Raw genomic sequence first — 15,868 nt, 5'->3', positions numbered from 1 at the left:
AACCCCTCTTCTTTTGAAGGCTTCCCTATCCCCTTCTGCGTGTGATTCTGGTGACGCTGCCTATTTAGTGTCCCAATCCCAAAACAGACATGAAATACAGACCTGGCCAATCATAGTCCTCACTTTCCTAGTCACAATGATTGGCCCAAAGATGGACCTGTGAGCCAAGCCAGGTGAAGAAGCAACCTGGAATTTTATATACAAATGCCATGAAAAAGAAAATCTCTCCTCTGGATTCACTAGTTGGGTACGGAAAACCTGACTGCCTATTACTATAATCTCCTAACCTGCACTCTCCCTGCCCCAATTCTGGCTACATGAAGGAAGTCAGCATGCAACAAACTGAAAAATCAAAGCACTAAAACGGAGAATAAGTGTCCATCATTACAGTAATCCCCTGGACACACTGCTTGAGTATCTAAAGTCAGTTCCTCCTCTATACTCTATGTAAATTAATAAATTCCCCTTTTCACTTAAGGTAATTGTGAGCTGGGTATCTGTCGTCTGCAATCTAATCCACGTATATAACTCAAGAAACAGTTGTATCTCAAAAGAACTCGTAAAGATTAAAAAGATAATACCAAATGAAAGTGAGAATACTAATTACAATTAGTACAAACTTGTCTTCCAAAAAGGGTGTAATTTCTATCAAAAATTTTAAACGCAGATACTGTTGACCCCAAAATTCTACTTATAGTAATTTAACTTATATTTTTTTAAAAACTCACAAATATGCAATAATAAATGTACAATGTTATTATCTGCAACATTTGTCACATGAAAAATAAGAAACCGCTATGGACATCAATTGAGGACGGACTAAATATAGCATAACTTATGATGCAATACAATAGAGCCATTACAAAGAAAGATATGTATCTATATGAATTAATTATTAAATGCCAAGGAGTATAATGTAGTAGTTAAGAGCTTACACTCTAGTAACAGACTACATGGGTTCAACTTACAGTTTGGCCTTTTATCAGCTTGGCTTCTTACTGCAGTAATTTGAGCAAATTACTTAATCTCTCTCTGCTACAATTTCTTCAAATGTAAAATGGTGATACTATTATGAGGATTAAATAAATTAATAGGTTCTATGGCAGGCTCTAGAAAATTATTTCACACTTGGTAAGCTCATGATAAACTCTGTATTATCATTTTCACTAATATGAAAAGTTGCCCAAGATATGATGTTAAAAGAAGAATATGTATGAGCAAAGATCACAAACTCAAATACCTATGAGGTGAGGCAGATAACAAATAGGTTAAGTGGGAATCGTGGCAAACTGGAGAATACATGCCCTATCTCAAACCACTCTAATCAACTACTGTCCTGTGGGAAAGAGGTTGCAGTGTTGCTGAATCTTAAAAAGCTAAAAGTACGGGTTAATATAAAATGTCATTTTTTAATGTTAGAAACATACTTTTTTGTAAAGACACAGTATGGGCCTAATGAACATGTGTACTGGTCAGTTATGGCCTGTAGTCTGCCACTGACTGCCACAAAAAGGCAGCTCCAGTAGATTAGAAACTAGAAGCGGGGAAGGGAACAAGTGTGTAAAGTCACAACTGAAAAGAAAACACTATAGAGAACTATACTACCACACTCCACAATAAAAGATATTCAGAACAGAATATAGAAATGTAATTGCTCAGAGTGCAGTCAGACCTGTGATCGAATTCTGGCGAAGCCACTGGTGTAATCTTGAGCAAGCTACCTACTTCTCAGGCGGTGTAAACGGAATAATATATTACCTTATAAAGGTTGTAAGGATAAAATAACATGGGCAAAGTGCTAAGCACAAATAGAACATATTTATGCCATATATATGTATGTATACATATAAACTCGACAGATGTTAGCTATAATTACTTAAACCTGAATAAAATAATTAAATTATGTTCAATATTTTCTATCTTAGAAAGCAGGAAATGTGTAATGGTTTAAAAATCTGTGTCAAAAATGGCTTAACGTGAAAACGGTTTTGGTGCTTATACTTATCTACAACAAAAATAAAATATAGAAGCACTTTATTCCTTGAAATGCAACATAAACGAAGCATGATTTGTCAACATCTAACTTGACTAAACAGTGTGTTCATGTTAGTGCTAAAATACAAGCTCCAAGAGGATAAGGACTGTGTCTGTTTTATTCACTATTGTATCCCTCACTTTAGCACAGAGCCTGGCACACAGTAGGTGTTGATTATTGAAAACATTATTTCCTTTCTCCCTCACATTAACTATGTAAGGTAAGCATAATTTCCTCCATTCAACGCTAAGGAAACTGAGGTAAAATGTGGTTAAGTGTCTTGAAAGTAGTAGAAGATGTAGAACTTTTGACTCATATTTTATGCTACTTTGACCTTCAGAATTAACCTTCAAAATAACCTTCAGCATTTTCAGAATAGTTTACCTATAATTTCAATTTTTCATTTTTTAAGATGACAGTTTAAAAATTACTCTAAAATAATCCTCATACAAATTATGCCCATCAACTAAGAATACATATACAAATTAATTAGAAAATAGATAAGAAAATACATAAAGAAATACATAAGGGAAATATAAAAAATATATATAAAATATTAAATTTGATAGTATAAAATATCTCAAATAGACATCATTGATATCAACCTATTATCAGTAATAAATATACAGAAAAATACTAAACCCCACTCCATCTACCCTGAACTGTCTTTTTAGTAATAATTGCGAAGTTCTAGTTTATCTAAATGTTTCTCAGTAGCTGCTTCCTAAACTACTAAATGTCACACCATCCAATTTTTTTTAAACATCTTCTATGCAAATACTTCATTAATAGGTACTATGACAGAAAGGCACAGAAGAAGTGAAGAACACCTGTTTCAAGAACTTTATCTACTTTAAAGAAGATGCTTATATATGAAGCTATTAGCAAAATATGCCAAAACAGCATATGAAGAGGAAACGAAGATTATTGAGTATACAGTTAACCCTTGAACCAGAGGAGTTTGAACTGTACGGGTCCACTTTCACCCAGGATTTTTTTCAGTAAGTACTATAGTACTACACAATCCAAGGTTGGTTGAATCAACATATAAGGAACCTTGGATAGGGGAGAATCACAGCTATGGAGGACCAATTACAAAGTTAAACTCGGGTTTTGGACTGTGGGGGGTGGGGGACAGGGGGTTGGCAACCCTACTCCCCCCACCACCCCACTGTTCAAGAGTCAACTGTATAATCCAAGTTAGACATACATGGTAGGCATTTTCACATACATTATTTCAGTTATTTTTTTTAATTTATTTATTTATTTGGTTGCACCGGGTCTTAGTTGCAGCAGGTGGGCTCCTTAGTTGTGGCAGGTGGGCTCCTTAGTTGCGGCTCGCCAGCTCCTCAGTTGCAGCTCGCCAGCTCCTTAATTGTGGCGCATGGGCTCCTTAGTTGTGGCATGCGAACTTTTAGCTGTGGCATGCATGTGAGATCTAGTTCCCTATCAGGGATCGAACCTGGGCTCTCTGCGTTGGGAGCACAGAGTCTTAACCACTGCACCACCAGGGAAGTCCCGTTTTTTTTGTTGTTGTTGGTTTTTTTGTTTGTTTTTTGTTTTAATATTTATTTATTTGGCTGCGTCAGGTCTCAGTTGCGGCGCGTGGGCTCTCTAGTTGTGGTGTGCCGGCTCTAGAGCTGCAGGGCATGTGGGATCTTAGTTGCCCGACCAGGGATCGAACCTGTGTTCCCTGCACTGGAAGGCGGATTCTTAACCACTGGAAGTCCCCTCAGTTCTTAACAACTCTGTGAAGTAAGCTTTGCCATCTTCATTTTGGAGAAGGAAATTGAAATTCATAGAGGTTAAATGACTTTCGAAAATAAAGGGCATATCAGGATCTGAGATCTGAAATACAAGTCTAACTCCAAAGTCTTTTTTTTTTCTTTAAACTACATCTTGCAGTCTCCCACATGTACATGATTACAGGATGTAGCAACATTTATAAACACTAAAGGAAAAGAAAGACATCATTGTAGAGAATAATTCCCAGGAAAGATTTTGTTGTGGAAATGAAGTGTGAGCTGAGTCTGAAATTAAGTATAAAACTGAAACTACTGTTAATTTTGTGATTAATACCACAAAAATTTCTAAATGAAAAAAAAATCTAAATATTTTCCCTTCGGTTTATACTGACTGGACCTAATCGCTGAAATTTTTCATCCTTTCTTCCATTTCTTATCCTCTTTTTTTTTTTGCGGTTCGCGGGCCTCTCACTGTTGTGGCCTCTCCCATTGCGGAGCATAGGCTCCGGACGCGCAGGCTCAGCGGCCATGGCTCACGGGCCCAGCCGCTCCGCAGCATGTGGGATCTTCCCGGACCGGGGCACGAACCCGTGTCCCCTGCATCGGCAGGCGGACTCTCAACCACTGCGCCACCAAAGAAGCCCTCCTCTTGCATTTTTAATGTATAATCTACCCCTCCCCATAATCATTCCCATTATAAAGCCAAAAAAAAAAAAAAACACCTAAGCCTGATATCCTATATTTCTCTTTCTGGCTGGTCAAGATACTAAAGGATAGAAACCTATATTGCCATATGAGCCTCCTTCATGCTAGTGGTGAGAAAAGCTGAGAGAAAGAGTTAAATAATACTGCTCAAAGTTACAGGACGTTACTGGCCAAACTAGCATTAGATAGAGTCTTCTAGAGTTCTTTCTGTGGCCCTGTGCTCCTTAATTTTTTCTCACCAAAGTACCAATAACAGAAGAACAATGAGGTCTGTAGTTATACAATGGGTTCACTTGAAATTTCTTTGAAGTTTGATTTTGTCTAAAAGCTCCTTTACAATTCTATATTCATGCCTAATTTACTCATGCTTACTGTAATATTAAAGTGGTTTAAATTATATACTCTAAGTAAAATTGATACTTCAAGAATTATTATGTTTGTTCCCATAGCTTAGATTCTAAGGCTTAGAATCCTTAGAGTATCCCTTAAACACAATGTCATGTAACCCAACTTGAGAAGCAGGGCACAAATTGCGTAAAGTTCCTTCCACCTGCTCCTTTATTTGTCAAATCAGGACATTTTCGAAAGCATAGTAAATTTAATTCCATTCTTTCAAAATGTATACGTACTGGCAAAACTATTGTAAAAGTTGTTGGAGTTGTTTATTTTAATTACAATACATTCAAGAAGTTCTACTTACTTAGTTTAAATCAATTAAGTACAAACTCACTTATGAACTCACTAAACAACCTGGATGGAATTTCTACATCACAATACCTCATTAGACATCTGCTTTTCGGGGAGGTCACTCAAAAATTAAGTAAGGTTTCATGTTATTCATATTAAATACAGATCCAATTACTTTTTATTTTTAACATCTTTATTAGAGTATAATTGCTTTACAATCATTTGTTACGTTTCTGCTTTATAACAAAGTGAATCAGCTATACATATCCATATATCCCCATATCTCCTCCCTCTTGCATCTCCCTCCCACCCTCCCTATCCCACCCCTCCAGGTGGTCACAAAGCACTGAGAGATCCAACTACTTTTAAACAGGTTAAATAATCTTTTCTTCTTCCTTGGTATTCATCTTCTCTGCCCAGAGGTGAAGGAAGAAACCCCTTGTGGTTTAATTTTTTTTTTAGGATTTTTTTTTAACATCTCACATTCCAAATATGCTTAGTTCTTCAATCCTATTTACAGGTGCAAAGTATAGACTTTATCTATTTTACTCACTGTATCAAAAAAGCACCCTATTCATCTTAACCAGGAATCTCTCACCAGTAAGAGAAAAACAGATTCATTCATCATTTCCTCCCCAATAACATACTGCTGATTCTCCACGACATACCTTAAAGTCAAACAGTCATATGTACCTTGAATATAGTTAAAACTCTTAACTATGTTTACATACTACTAGTTTATAAAGTCTTTGGTCAGTGGTGATAGTATTAAATGTATTCAATAGAAGTTAATGTAATGATTTCTTACTTTAATCACTAATACACTGCTTCCAACCAAAAATTCATGAAAGAACGACCTAGTTTGAGAAATAGGCTTCTTTTTAATAACAGTCATATAGATCAATATTGGTATGTTTGCCAGTACACACAATTCCATTTCACAGGATATAGGTTTTGTTTGCAATAGTGATTTGCCTTACTTAATGACAACATCTATTCTCAAAAGATATATCTATATATCTTTATCAATAAATGGGCTTTTCAGAAAATAATATTGACACACATAATGCACAAGGATAAGCATGAGGAATGAAATAAACAACTGAACAATTCCAGAGTCAAATGATTATTACCTCCTTAGCTTAGAACTTGTTTTTTTAATATTTTGAATGGCTTTATTTATAAATGACTGAAATACTCCCTACATGTAACTAATATTTTTGCTTTCTAGTTTACAATTAGTCTTTTATCCAATCTTTATTACCTAGTTTTATATATGTCTAATAACTCTTCCTGATTACAAATCTACAATTTAGTGCAATAAAATGTAAATTACTAGAGCAAAAACATGATTTTAAAATGCCCTTTCCTAAAAATTTGTATCTTTTTCTCATCCATGCCACTGTTAGTGAATATTTAGGTAATGGATTATCATCTTTAGCTAAGTGCTTTGGTATACCAAACATTAGCAGTGGTTAGCTAATATGATATTTAATAACCAACGAAACATAATCTATCCCACTCTGTATCACAAACATATATGTATTGATTATTTTCCTGATGTTTCCATGGAACTTATAGTGGTAGAAGTAGTGTGCTCCCTTGATAAACAGCTTCTTTAGAAATAGACAAAAACAGGTGAAAAATGACACATTTGATACAGTGAGCCTGCTGTGTACTTGTTAAGACTTTAAGTATAATTACTACTGAAGTTGTAAAAAAATAATAAAAATTCCTACATCTGCCCCACATCTTCTTTCTAGTTTCAAAGCAACAGATATTTGTTTATTTGCCTCATGTTATTCATCACATTGTCTTTAGTCTGTTAAAAATAGTAATAGGGCTTCCCTGGTGGCGCAGTGGTTGAGAGTCCGCCTGCCGATGCAGGGGACACGGGTTCGTGCTCCAGTCCGGGAAGATCCCACATGCCGCGGAGCGGCTGGGCCCATAAGCCATGGCCGCTGAGCCTGCACGTCCGGAGCCTGTGCTCCGCAACGGGAGAGGCCACAACAGTGAGAAGCCCGCGTACCACAAAAAAAAAAAAAAAAATAGTAATAGAAGTAAAGAACATTAGATACAGATGCATTAAAAACTAGAGCTTAAGGCTTTCCCTGGTGGCGCAGTGGTTGAGAATCTGCCTGCTAATGCAGGGAACACGGGTTCGAGCCCTGGTATGGGAGGATCCCACATGCCGCGGAGCAACTAGGCCCGTGAGCCACAACTACTGAGCCTGCTCGTCTGGAGCCTGTGCTCCGCAACAAGAGAGGCCGCGATAGTGAGAGGCCCGCGCACCGCGATGAAGAGTGGCCCCCACTTGCCACAACTAGAGAAAGCCCTCGCACAGAAACGAAGACGCAACACAGCAAAAGTAAATAAATTAATTAATAAACTCCTACCCCTCAACATCTTCTTAAAAAAAAAAAAAACCTAGAGCTTAGATCACTAAAGACCATGTAACTTTCATTTCTAACAAATCAACATAAAACAGTTACTAACCAAGGTATTGTTTTTAGAGATGGACGATAATCTTCAACATAAAACGTTTCCATGAAAATCTATGTAAATGTTTCCATTTTCCTGAACAAAACGATAATATAACTAAAATATCCATATTACATTAAGTATCATACTCTGATTTCCAAGTTCTGAATGATTCAAGATAGTAATACAAAAAAGAAATGCCTTTGCTAAATATTTTCCTACCATATTCTTTCAAAATTCTAACAGTTAATTCATTTTTTACGGTTTCAATAGACTGCGTACCACATTTGCCAAATTCATAGCTGAGATAAAGATTACAAAAACACCTAGAAGATGAAAAGTTTCAAAGTGGTATAAAATCTATCTTTCAAGACATAATCAAAGATGTCACAAAGAAATCAAAGATTTTAGAAATGACAACACAATTTACCAAAATACTAACATATTGTAAAATGTGTGCATTTCCTCTAAAATATGTAAAACCTCTAAAACCTCTAAGTTTTCCTCTAAAACCTCTGTAAAACAGACTTAGATAAAATACTTAAAATCACTATTATGAAACATTGAGAGGATATTTTATAAAACAAGCCTTCCACTTTTAAGAAAGCCACAAATTATAACTCACAAAATCAAGGTTTTAGGTGTGGCCTCAAATTCAATTTTCTTAAGTATGAAATCACAGTACTTAAGTTCAGTAAAGAATAATTTTACATAGTACAACTGCAGTACTTGAAAGTTCTACAAGACAAAATTGTGCAACATGGCTTTATTTCTGTAGGTCTTCTTTGTGTGTACAAAATCACATGGAATGTTAAGACCATAAATATTAAGTTGTTTGTAGTAAAATCCACTATTCAGACTGGGGACTGGTGCTCTTTCCTATGATTCTTCTCCACATTTCCAGGCTCTATCATAGCAGACAATACTTATATCACTAACTTTAAGTAGAAACCTCTCAGTTATTTCTGACTTCAAATATCCATTTTATCACCAAATTCTATTGTCCTCTGTTACCACTTCTCTGTTGCAACTTCCTTTTCATTCCTTCACCTATATCCTTATTCCTGACCCTAGACTTCTCCCCCTAAACTACTGTACCTCATTCTCATGAGATAGTTTCCCTAGATTGTCTTTAATTCCACTGCCAAAGTTATCTTCTCTCATTGACATTCTGCTCGTGCCACCTACCTATCCTACCTGGGCATTCCAGGGCCTTTGCATTACATTTTTTTTTTCTGCAAGAGCCTCACTCTCAGCAACATATTCATTTATAAGGTTGCCACTGACTTTCAACTCCCCTTTAAAATGTCAGTTTCTTCTTAGCCCTGCTAAATGTACCAAATTATCCCTTCAGGTAATCACATTTGCTCCTAATCCGAGTATGGAATACCTTTTATATTTAGCTCTCAATCACACAAGTAATTTATTTAGACAATTTTAGCACAGTGATGACATACACTGTTTCTTTAGTTGTTTGCATACCAATGTCATCCCTATTGGACTGCAGAGACACAGATAAGGGCTGCATCTTTCAAAGCATTCTGTACAACAGCTATCTACAATGTCACTTAACCCAGGTGGGATGATTCACTAAATAAAACTATTATAGAAAGCTTAAGTAAAAAAATTTTTTTAATCTCTATGGTTTAACTTTAAAACATCTATGACCTTTCATTTCCATGGACAGTTGACATACTTTGGTTTCTATTAAGCTTCATTCTCACTACTCTAATAATTTTCAAAGCACAGCTAGAATTTAAAGTGCAAGTTGAGGGTTGATATAGGGCATATACTTTTACACCCCGCAATTAGATTCTTTGAAAATCAGCAATGTCAACTCCAAGATTTCTGAGTTACAACTGAATCTTCACACAAGGCAAGAACTTCAGCACCAAAAGAAAAGAACAGCGCATCTTGTAATGGGGGGGCGGGGGAGGGTCCCTTCCTTGCAACTGGTTTAGACTAGTTTCTCTATCGCAGGGGCTTTCAATTAGGAAAATTCAATAAATCACCATTAACATCTGGAAACAATATCAGAGAAAGGCGACCCAGCTACTTAAAAGACAGGAAGGGGTACCATGGAAATCTTTTTCATAAAACTCAGCAGCCAAATTAAGCTTTGCATTTTTTATCTTACCAAGAGAGATTTTTTTCTACCTAATAATAAAAGCAAGTCTCATTCAATTCAGTTCCTTCTGGAGCACCGTCTCAACCTGTCAGAATTTGACAAGGGAAAAAAATTTAAAAGTGTGTGTGTGTGTGTGTGTGTGTGTGTGTGTGTGTTGTGGGGGCGGGAGGTGGGAGGAGAACACCAGGATTCCCGTCTACCTCGCTTCTTTTTCCGAAATCAGCAAGTCCTGGATTTCCTTCACTCCGAACTAAGCCCTAAGGTTCCAAATATAGTTCTTTAACCCCCACCTCGCCACTCAATTACACAGAAACCTTACCAACTACAGAACCACAGCAGAAACCCCTACAAATCGGCTTGCTATTCATCTCGGAAGTCATGCCCTGCAGCAACTGCCTGTCGCCGAACTGAGGGATGTTACCCAAATACAGCGCAACGGAATCAGACATGCAGAGCACACACGGCTTCCGCGAGGGAGGGAAACGCGACCCGGGAAAAGTGCGCTCCTCAGAAGCCTCGGGACCATCCGGGCGGGGGGTGGTCCCCGAAGAGAGGGGAACAGAGGAGCCCGAGTGGGGGACTCCTTCCCTCTCAAGTAAAAAGGGCTGGATCCCTGGCCGCAGATAACAGTCTGTCCCTCTAAGAAAACGAAGAGGCGGGCAGAGGGCCCTTTGCTTGGGAAGGAGGAATGCAAACACTTTCCGAGGTCCGGGTGCAAGCCGATCCCCCACCTCCCGGGGGAGACGAGGGGTGTCCCGTGAGTGGCTGAGGGGATTCCCGGCTCGCGAGGGGCAGCTGGAGGCGGAGCAGAGTTTCGCCTAACGAACATCCGTGTCGGCTCCGGCCGGTGCCCCGCGAAAGCACGCCTAGAGCAGAGCGGGGCCGCCCGGGTGGGGGGAAGGGAGAGGAGGAAGGGGGTGGAAATGGGATTCCCCCCTCTCTGAGACCAGCAGTAGCGGAGGAAGCGCGCGGGCCAGCCGAGAGCGGCGTGCTCCAGCCTGCGGAGCCGGGATCCCGCCGCCTGCGCTGGCAGCAGGGAGCCCCGCAGCGGCCGCCGCACCGGCCCCTCTGTCCCCAGGGGCCCAGGACTTCGGCTGCAAAGGCAGTGGGACCCGACATCCCACGGGGTCGGCCCCAGCTCCCGGGGGACCCCGCGAGAACACCCCAACCTCCAGCAGTTCTCAACGGTTGTAAAACGTCCGCCCCCCCCCCCCCCAGTTCCCTTCCTCAGCCTTCCCTCCTCCCGAGGCCACAGAGAAGGGTCACCACAGGCGAGAAGCCTGAGGCAAGCCGGGGACAGCAGCCGCGGCGGTCCTGGACCTCCTCCCCCGGTTACCTGTGAGGACTCCGACTCGGATTTGATGGTCGTGGTTAGTTAGGATCATTCCCTCGGTCGCCATGTTTCCCAGCGCAGTCACCGCACTGACGGGAGCCGGGAAAAGCCAGAGCCCGGAGCGCGCGGGCCGGGAGCGCGCTCGCCTCGGAAAGCGCGAGAGCGCCTAGGAAGCGCGAGGCAAGCGCGAGGCGAGCGCTCGGCGGCCTGTGCGAGTGAGAGGCCGGGCCCCGAGGGCGCGAGTCCGAGGGGGGAAGTAGGCGGAGTCAGGGCGCGCGACCCCGAGTCCGGGTCCGAGACAGCGAGCTGCGGGTGGGTTAAGCGGTGGCTGCTGAGGGAGAGCGCGCGGAGGCGTAGGAACGAGGCGAGAGAGACTCCTGTCGCTTTGCGGAGCGCGAGACCCAGGGCCGCTGGACGGCAGGAGACTGAGGGGAAAGGAGAGCACAAGCTCGGGAGGTCGCGGGGGCGGACTCGAGGACAGGGGCGGAGCTACACCGCGAATCGTGGAACTCGTGGCGAGTGAGGGGAGGAGTAAGAGCTCGGTTCCGAGTGCTGGGAGCGGGAAGGAGCCGGCGCAGCCCGAGCAGAACCGGCGAACGCTCCTGGGCGCGCGAGTAGCGCGGGATTGGTTGGGAGAACGCGGGTGCGCGCGAGACGTGAAGGCTGCCTCAGCCGAGCTCCAGACAGAAGCAATCTCCTGCCGAGCCCGGCGTTTGTCAGCTACTCCGGGCGGCTGTTGGGGCGGCAAAACAGCTCTCCCGAGGGGAAGAGGAAAGGCTCCAGGGACCCTGGAGGTGCCTTAGAAAGCTGCGTGGGTGGCAGAACCGCAGCTGCTGTGACAGCCCGCGGTTGGCAGGAAGGAGGTATCCTATCCTGCCTTATCTTCCCGCTTGCCGCCCTACCGTAGGATTTCCCAAGTCCAAGGTCCAAGTCTGTACCTTCAGGAGGATCCTCACTAGCGAAGCTTAGGAGCCTGCGGCAGAGCATCTTGAGGAGAGATAGCTGGCTTCTCTTTCTCCCGCTGTCGCATGGTTTTGTGGCATCAGGCTTCTTCGCTAAAGGCTCTGCTTTTAGGTGAAAAGCACCAATCTTAGAGAATGAGATTAGAGAATGTACCTCCCCCCGGAGCCACAATCACAAACCTGGTAATAGAACCCCGGTGGTGGCAATTTTCATTTCAGTATTTGTGGGATATGAGGTTACCATGAAAATAGCTTTTGTTGCCACTTACCTTCATGTGTCTTTCATAAAGTGTGATATGAATCACCTGTGGCTATTTCACATGGGTTTCTTAGTTCCTTTCTTTCTAGTCCTTTCAACTAATGAATAAAAAACATTATATACACACACATGTATATGTATTTTTTTTCTCAGCTTTGGTAAAACCGGGAAGCATAAAAATGAAAAGCAAAATGTCAAAAAATGTATAATCATTTGTATACAATTAAAATCTCAGTTTGATGTTTATGTTTTATTGTGCCAACTAGAACGTGGACTTACTCTCTAACTGAAGATTCACATTGTTATGTATTTCATTTTAAATAATGGGGGTACAAAGGAGATGATGGGTGGAATTGAGGTGGGAGAAAGTTAATTAGTAAAATTTCTTTTGAGTATGTGTATTGCTAGTATTTTTGACAGTGGATTTAAAATTGAAGCCAGATCATGAACCCACCTCCTATAATAATCTATCACCATAGAGCCTGGGAGCCAATGGGTTCTTAACTAGTTTCAAATGAGAGATATATATGTAAAAGTATGTTTTCTTTATTTCAAACTAAAGATGCGAAAATGGTTGGTTACATTGCCTTTCTATCTTTATTCCCTCTAGCGCCCCCAAATTTGAAATGATTTTTAAATGTCTTGAATTTTCAGAGAGAGAAATTCTAATTCTGCCCACTATAGGTTCTGTAAACGTAAATGAATTGGGGTCTTTTTCTTTATCGTTTATATAAGCTGGTAGATAAGCACCCTTTCAATTTAGAATATTCCGTTATTATTCATGGGAAGAAACTGGCACTTTTGTTTCACAAATAACAGAAAACAAAGGACTTTCTGTATCTATAAAATCAGCAATGGTGAAATTCATTAAAATTTTCATTCGGGACTTCCCTGATGGCGCAGTGGTTAAGAATCTGCCTGCCAATTCAGGGGACACGGGTTCGGGCCCAGGTCCGGTAAGATCCCACATGCCGCAGAGCAACTAAGGCCGTGCGCCACAACTACTGAGCCTGTGCTCTAGAGCCCGCGAGCCACAGCTATTGAAGCCCGCATGCTGCAACTACTGAAGCCTGTGCTCCGCAACGAGAAGTCACCGCAGTGAGAAGCCCACGCACCGCAACGAAGAGTAGCCCCCACTCACCGCAACTAGAGAAAGCCCGCGCGCAGCAACGAAGACCCAATGCAGCCAAAAATAAATAAATTTATAAAAAAATTTTTAATTGGGAAGGGTGAAGATGAATTAAGCCTTTTAAAGTATATGGAGGTTAGTTTGTTAAACCTGCTAAAATTGCTGAAAAGAAGTAATGTTAATAGAATTAAACTGGACAATTATAATAGATGCTTGTCTTTCAACAATTTTCCTCAAGTATATTCATCTTAGCTGAATTTAGGAAGCTCTAAGAAAATTTACACAGGAAAAGCCTAGTGACCTTGCTGTCTAGTGGGACTTTTTGTTTTACTGCTGGTTATTGAATGAATATTGCAGTATCCACATGCTTTTTAACTCCTGTCACCATGTGACATTTCTTCAGAATTCATCTGGGAATCAAGTGTTACAACAAAGAAAACTTTCTGGAAAGTAGGAAGAGAGTAGCATTTCCAAAGATTGATAAACGTCTCAGGAACATATATGGGGGGGGAGAAAGTGGAAAAGTTCAGAGTTTGTATATAAAGCATTAGAAGTGCCCAGGGATTTATTCTCTCCATTCCTGAGATATTAATAATGAAAAGTGAGTTTACACTGAGAACACAAAAGATGGGTAAACACTTGGCTGCCATAATGACTTTCATTATAAAGATGAAAGTTTATCAGTAGAAGTGAATTACTGAATGAAGGACAGTTGAGTTTTTCTGGTACTGGTATATTTACATTTAGTCCTCCTAGTACTTTAGTTTTCCTGTGGTTAATCACACTTTCAATATAAATAAGGCAAAAGTTTACTGGCTTTTCTGGGGTTAGGCGCTCCTCATTAGCACTAGACGTAAGCAAGAACAAATTTGGTAATGCATTATTCTTCCACTAAGGCTTATTCTACTCTTGCCTCTTTCCCGATTGGCTAATAGCCACAACTGAGTGGATTACAAATGGGTGCAAGCAACATTTTGAATATGCTTAATGCCACTGAATTGTACACTTTAAAATGATTAAAATGATAAATTTTGTTTGGTGTAGTTAGCACAATTTTTTAAAAACTGGATGTAAGGTGAAGCTCTGGTTGATTTTAACATAGTATTTTCCCCAAAGGAAGGGTGATAGAGTTAAGATGAACTTTTGACTGACTGAATCAGGCAAGGTATTAGTTCCTAGGGCTGCCATAACTAAGTACAACAAACTCAGTGACTTAAAACAACAGAAATTTATTCTCTCATGGTTCTGGAGGCCAGAAATCTAAAATCAATGTGTCAGCAAAGCCATGCTCACTCTAAAGTCTCTTGAGAAGAATTCTTCCCTTGCCTCTTTCTAGCTTCCAGTGGTTGCCTGCCATTCTTGGTGTTCCTTGACTTACAGTTGCATCACTCAGTCTTTGCCTTTGTCTTCACATGGCCTTCTTCCCTGTGTGTATTTTTACTTGCCCTTCTTATAATGATACCAGTCATTGGATTTGGGGCCCATATTAATCCACTATGACCTCATCTTAACTAATCACATCTCCAAAGACCCTATTTCCAAATTCCAAGGTTCTATGTGGATGTGAAATTTGAGGGGACACTATTCAACCCAGTACAGGTGGTAATAGATTACATTACTGTGTAAACATATAAATTACAAACTCAGCCCATTAGAAAAGAATGTTCAGAAGTTTCTCTAAAAGCTAGATTTAGGGACTTCCCTGGTTGCGCAGTGGTTAAGAATCTACCTGCCAATGCTGGGGACACTGGTTCGATTCCTGGTCTGGGAAGATCCCACGTGCCGCGGAGCAACTAAGCCCCTGCGCCATGACTACTAAGCCTGCGCTCTAGAGCCTGCGAGCCATAACTACTGAAGCCCACAGGCCTAGAGCCCATGCTCCACAACAAGAGAAGCCACTGCAACGAGAAGCCTGCACACCACAACAAAGAGCAGCCCCCGCTCAATGTAACTAGAGAAAGCCTGTGCGCAGCAACGAAGACCCAATGCAGCCAAAAATAAATAAATAATTTTTCAAAAGAAATAAAAAGCTGAGATTTAGAAATTAGACACATTTTTAGAGAAAATACAGCTCTATAGAATAGAGAATACTGGGGAAATTTTAAATTTTTGACCTAAATAGCCTCATGCTTTCCCCCCAGAAGTAGTTTTCAAAATTAGAAATTTCCAAAGTCTAATAAGATAAATTTAGTCAGTCCTACTAATGAAATTGACATTTTGGTTTTAGTTCTGATACCCTTGTTATCTTTTAGTAAAGTGGAGCTGAGCCACATCAATTTCTCATGGAGTTTGATGACACTTATTTGGGAACAACTAGGACAATGTTTTCCGATGTCTGCCATGTTTATTAAAATTAATTGAACTTTTCCTTCCTTGGGCTTTTGATATTATATTCTGCTGCCCA

At 40.6% G+C, this 15,868-nt stretch overlaps 1 protein-coding gene across 14 annotated transcripts in view; it reads right to left on the bottom strand.

Annotated features, from left to right (window-relative positions):
* Positions 1 to 11,728, bottom strand: part of GPHN (gephyrin) — a 623,627-nt gene extending 611,899 nt beyond the window's left edge. For 3 of the 14 annotated variants that reach the window (XM_060294926.2, XM_030855273.2, XM_060294928.1), the window contains exon 1: positions 11,118 to 11,726. In XM_060294926.2, coding sequence (XP_060150909.1) covers positions 11,118 to 11,181 — 64 coding nt within the window. In that variant the 5' untranslated portion in view covers positions 11,182 to 11,726. Of the gene's footprint in view, positions 1 to 11,117 lie in introns of all 14 variants that reach the window. The other 11 variants (XM_030855276.2, XM_030855275.2, XM_060294930.1 and 8 more) reach the window with 6 other exon arrangements.
* Positions 11,729 to 15,868: the final 4,140 nt, after the last annotated feature.

This window comes from Globicephala melas, chromosome 2 (genome assembly GCF_963455315.2).
Source record: "Globicephala melas chromosome 2, mGloMel1.2, whole genome shotgun sequence".
In the NCBI taxonomy this organism is placed as follows: Eukaryota; Metazoa; Chordata; class Mammalia; order Artiodactyla; family Delphinidae; genus Globicephala; species Globicephala melas.
The sequence above is the reverse complement of the archived record's forward strand: the minus strand, read 5'-3'. Positions and strand labels throughout refer to the sequence as shown.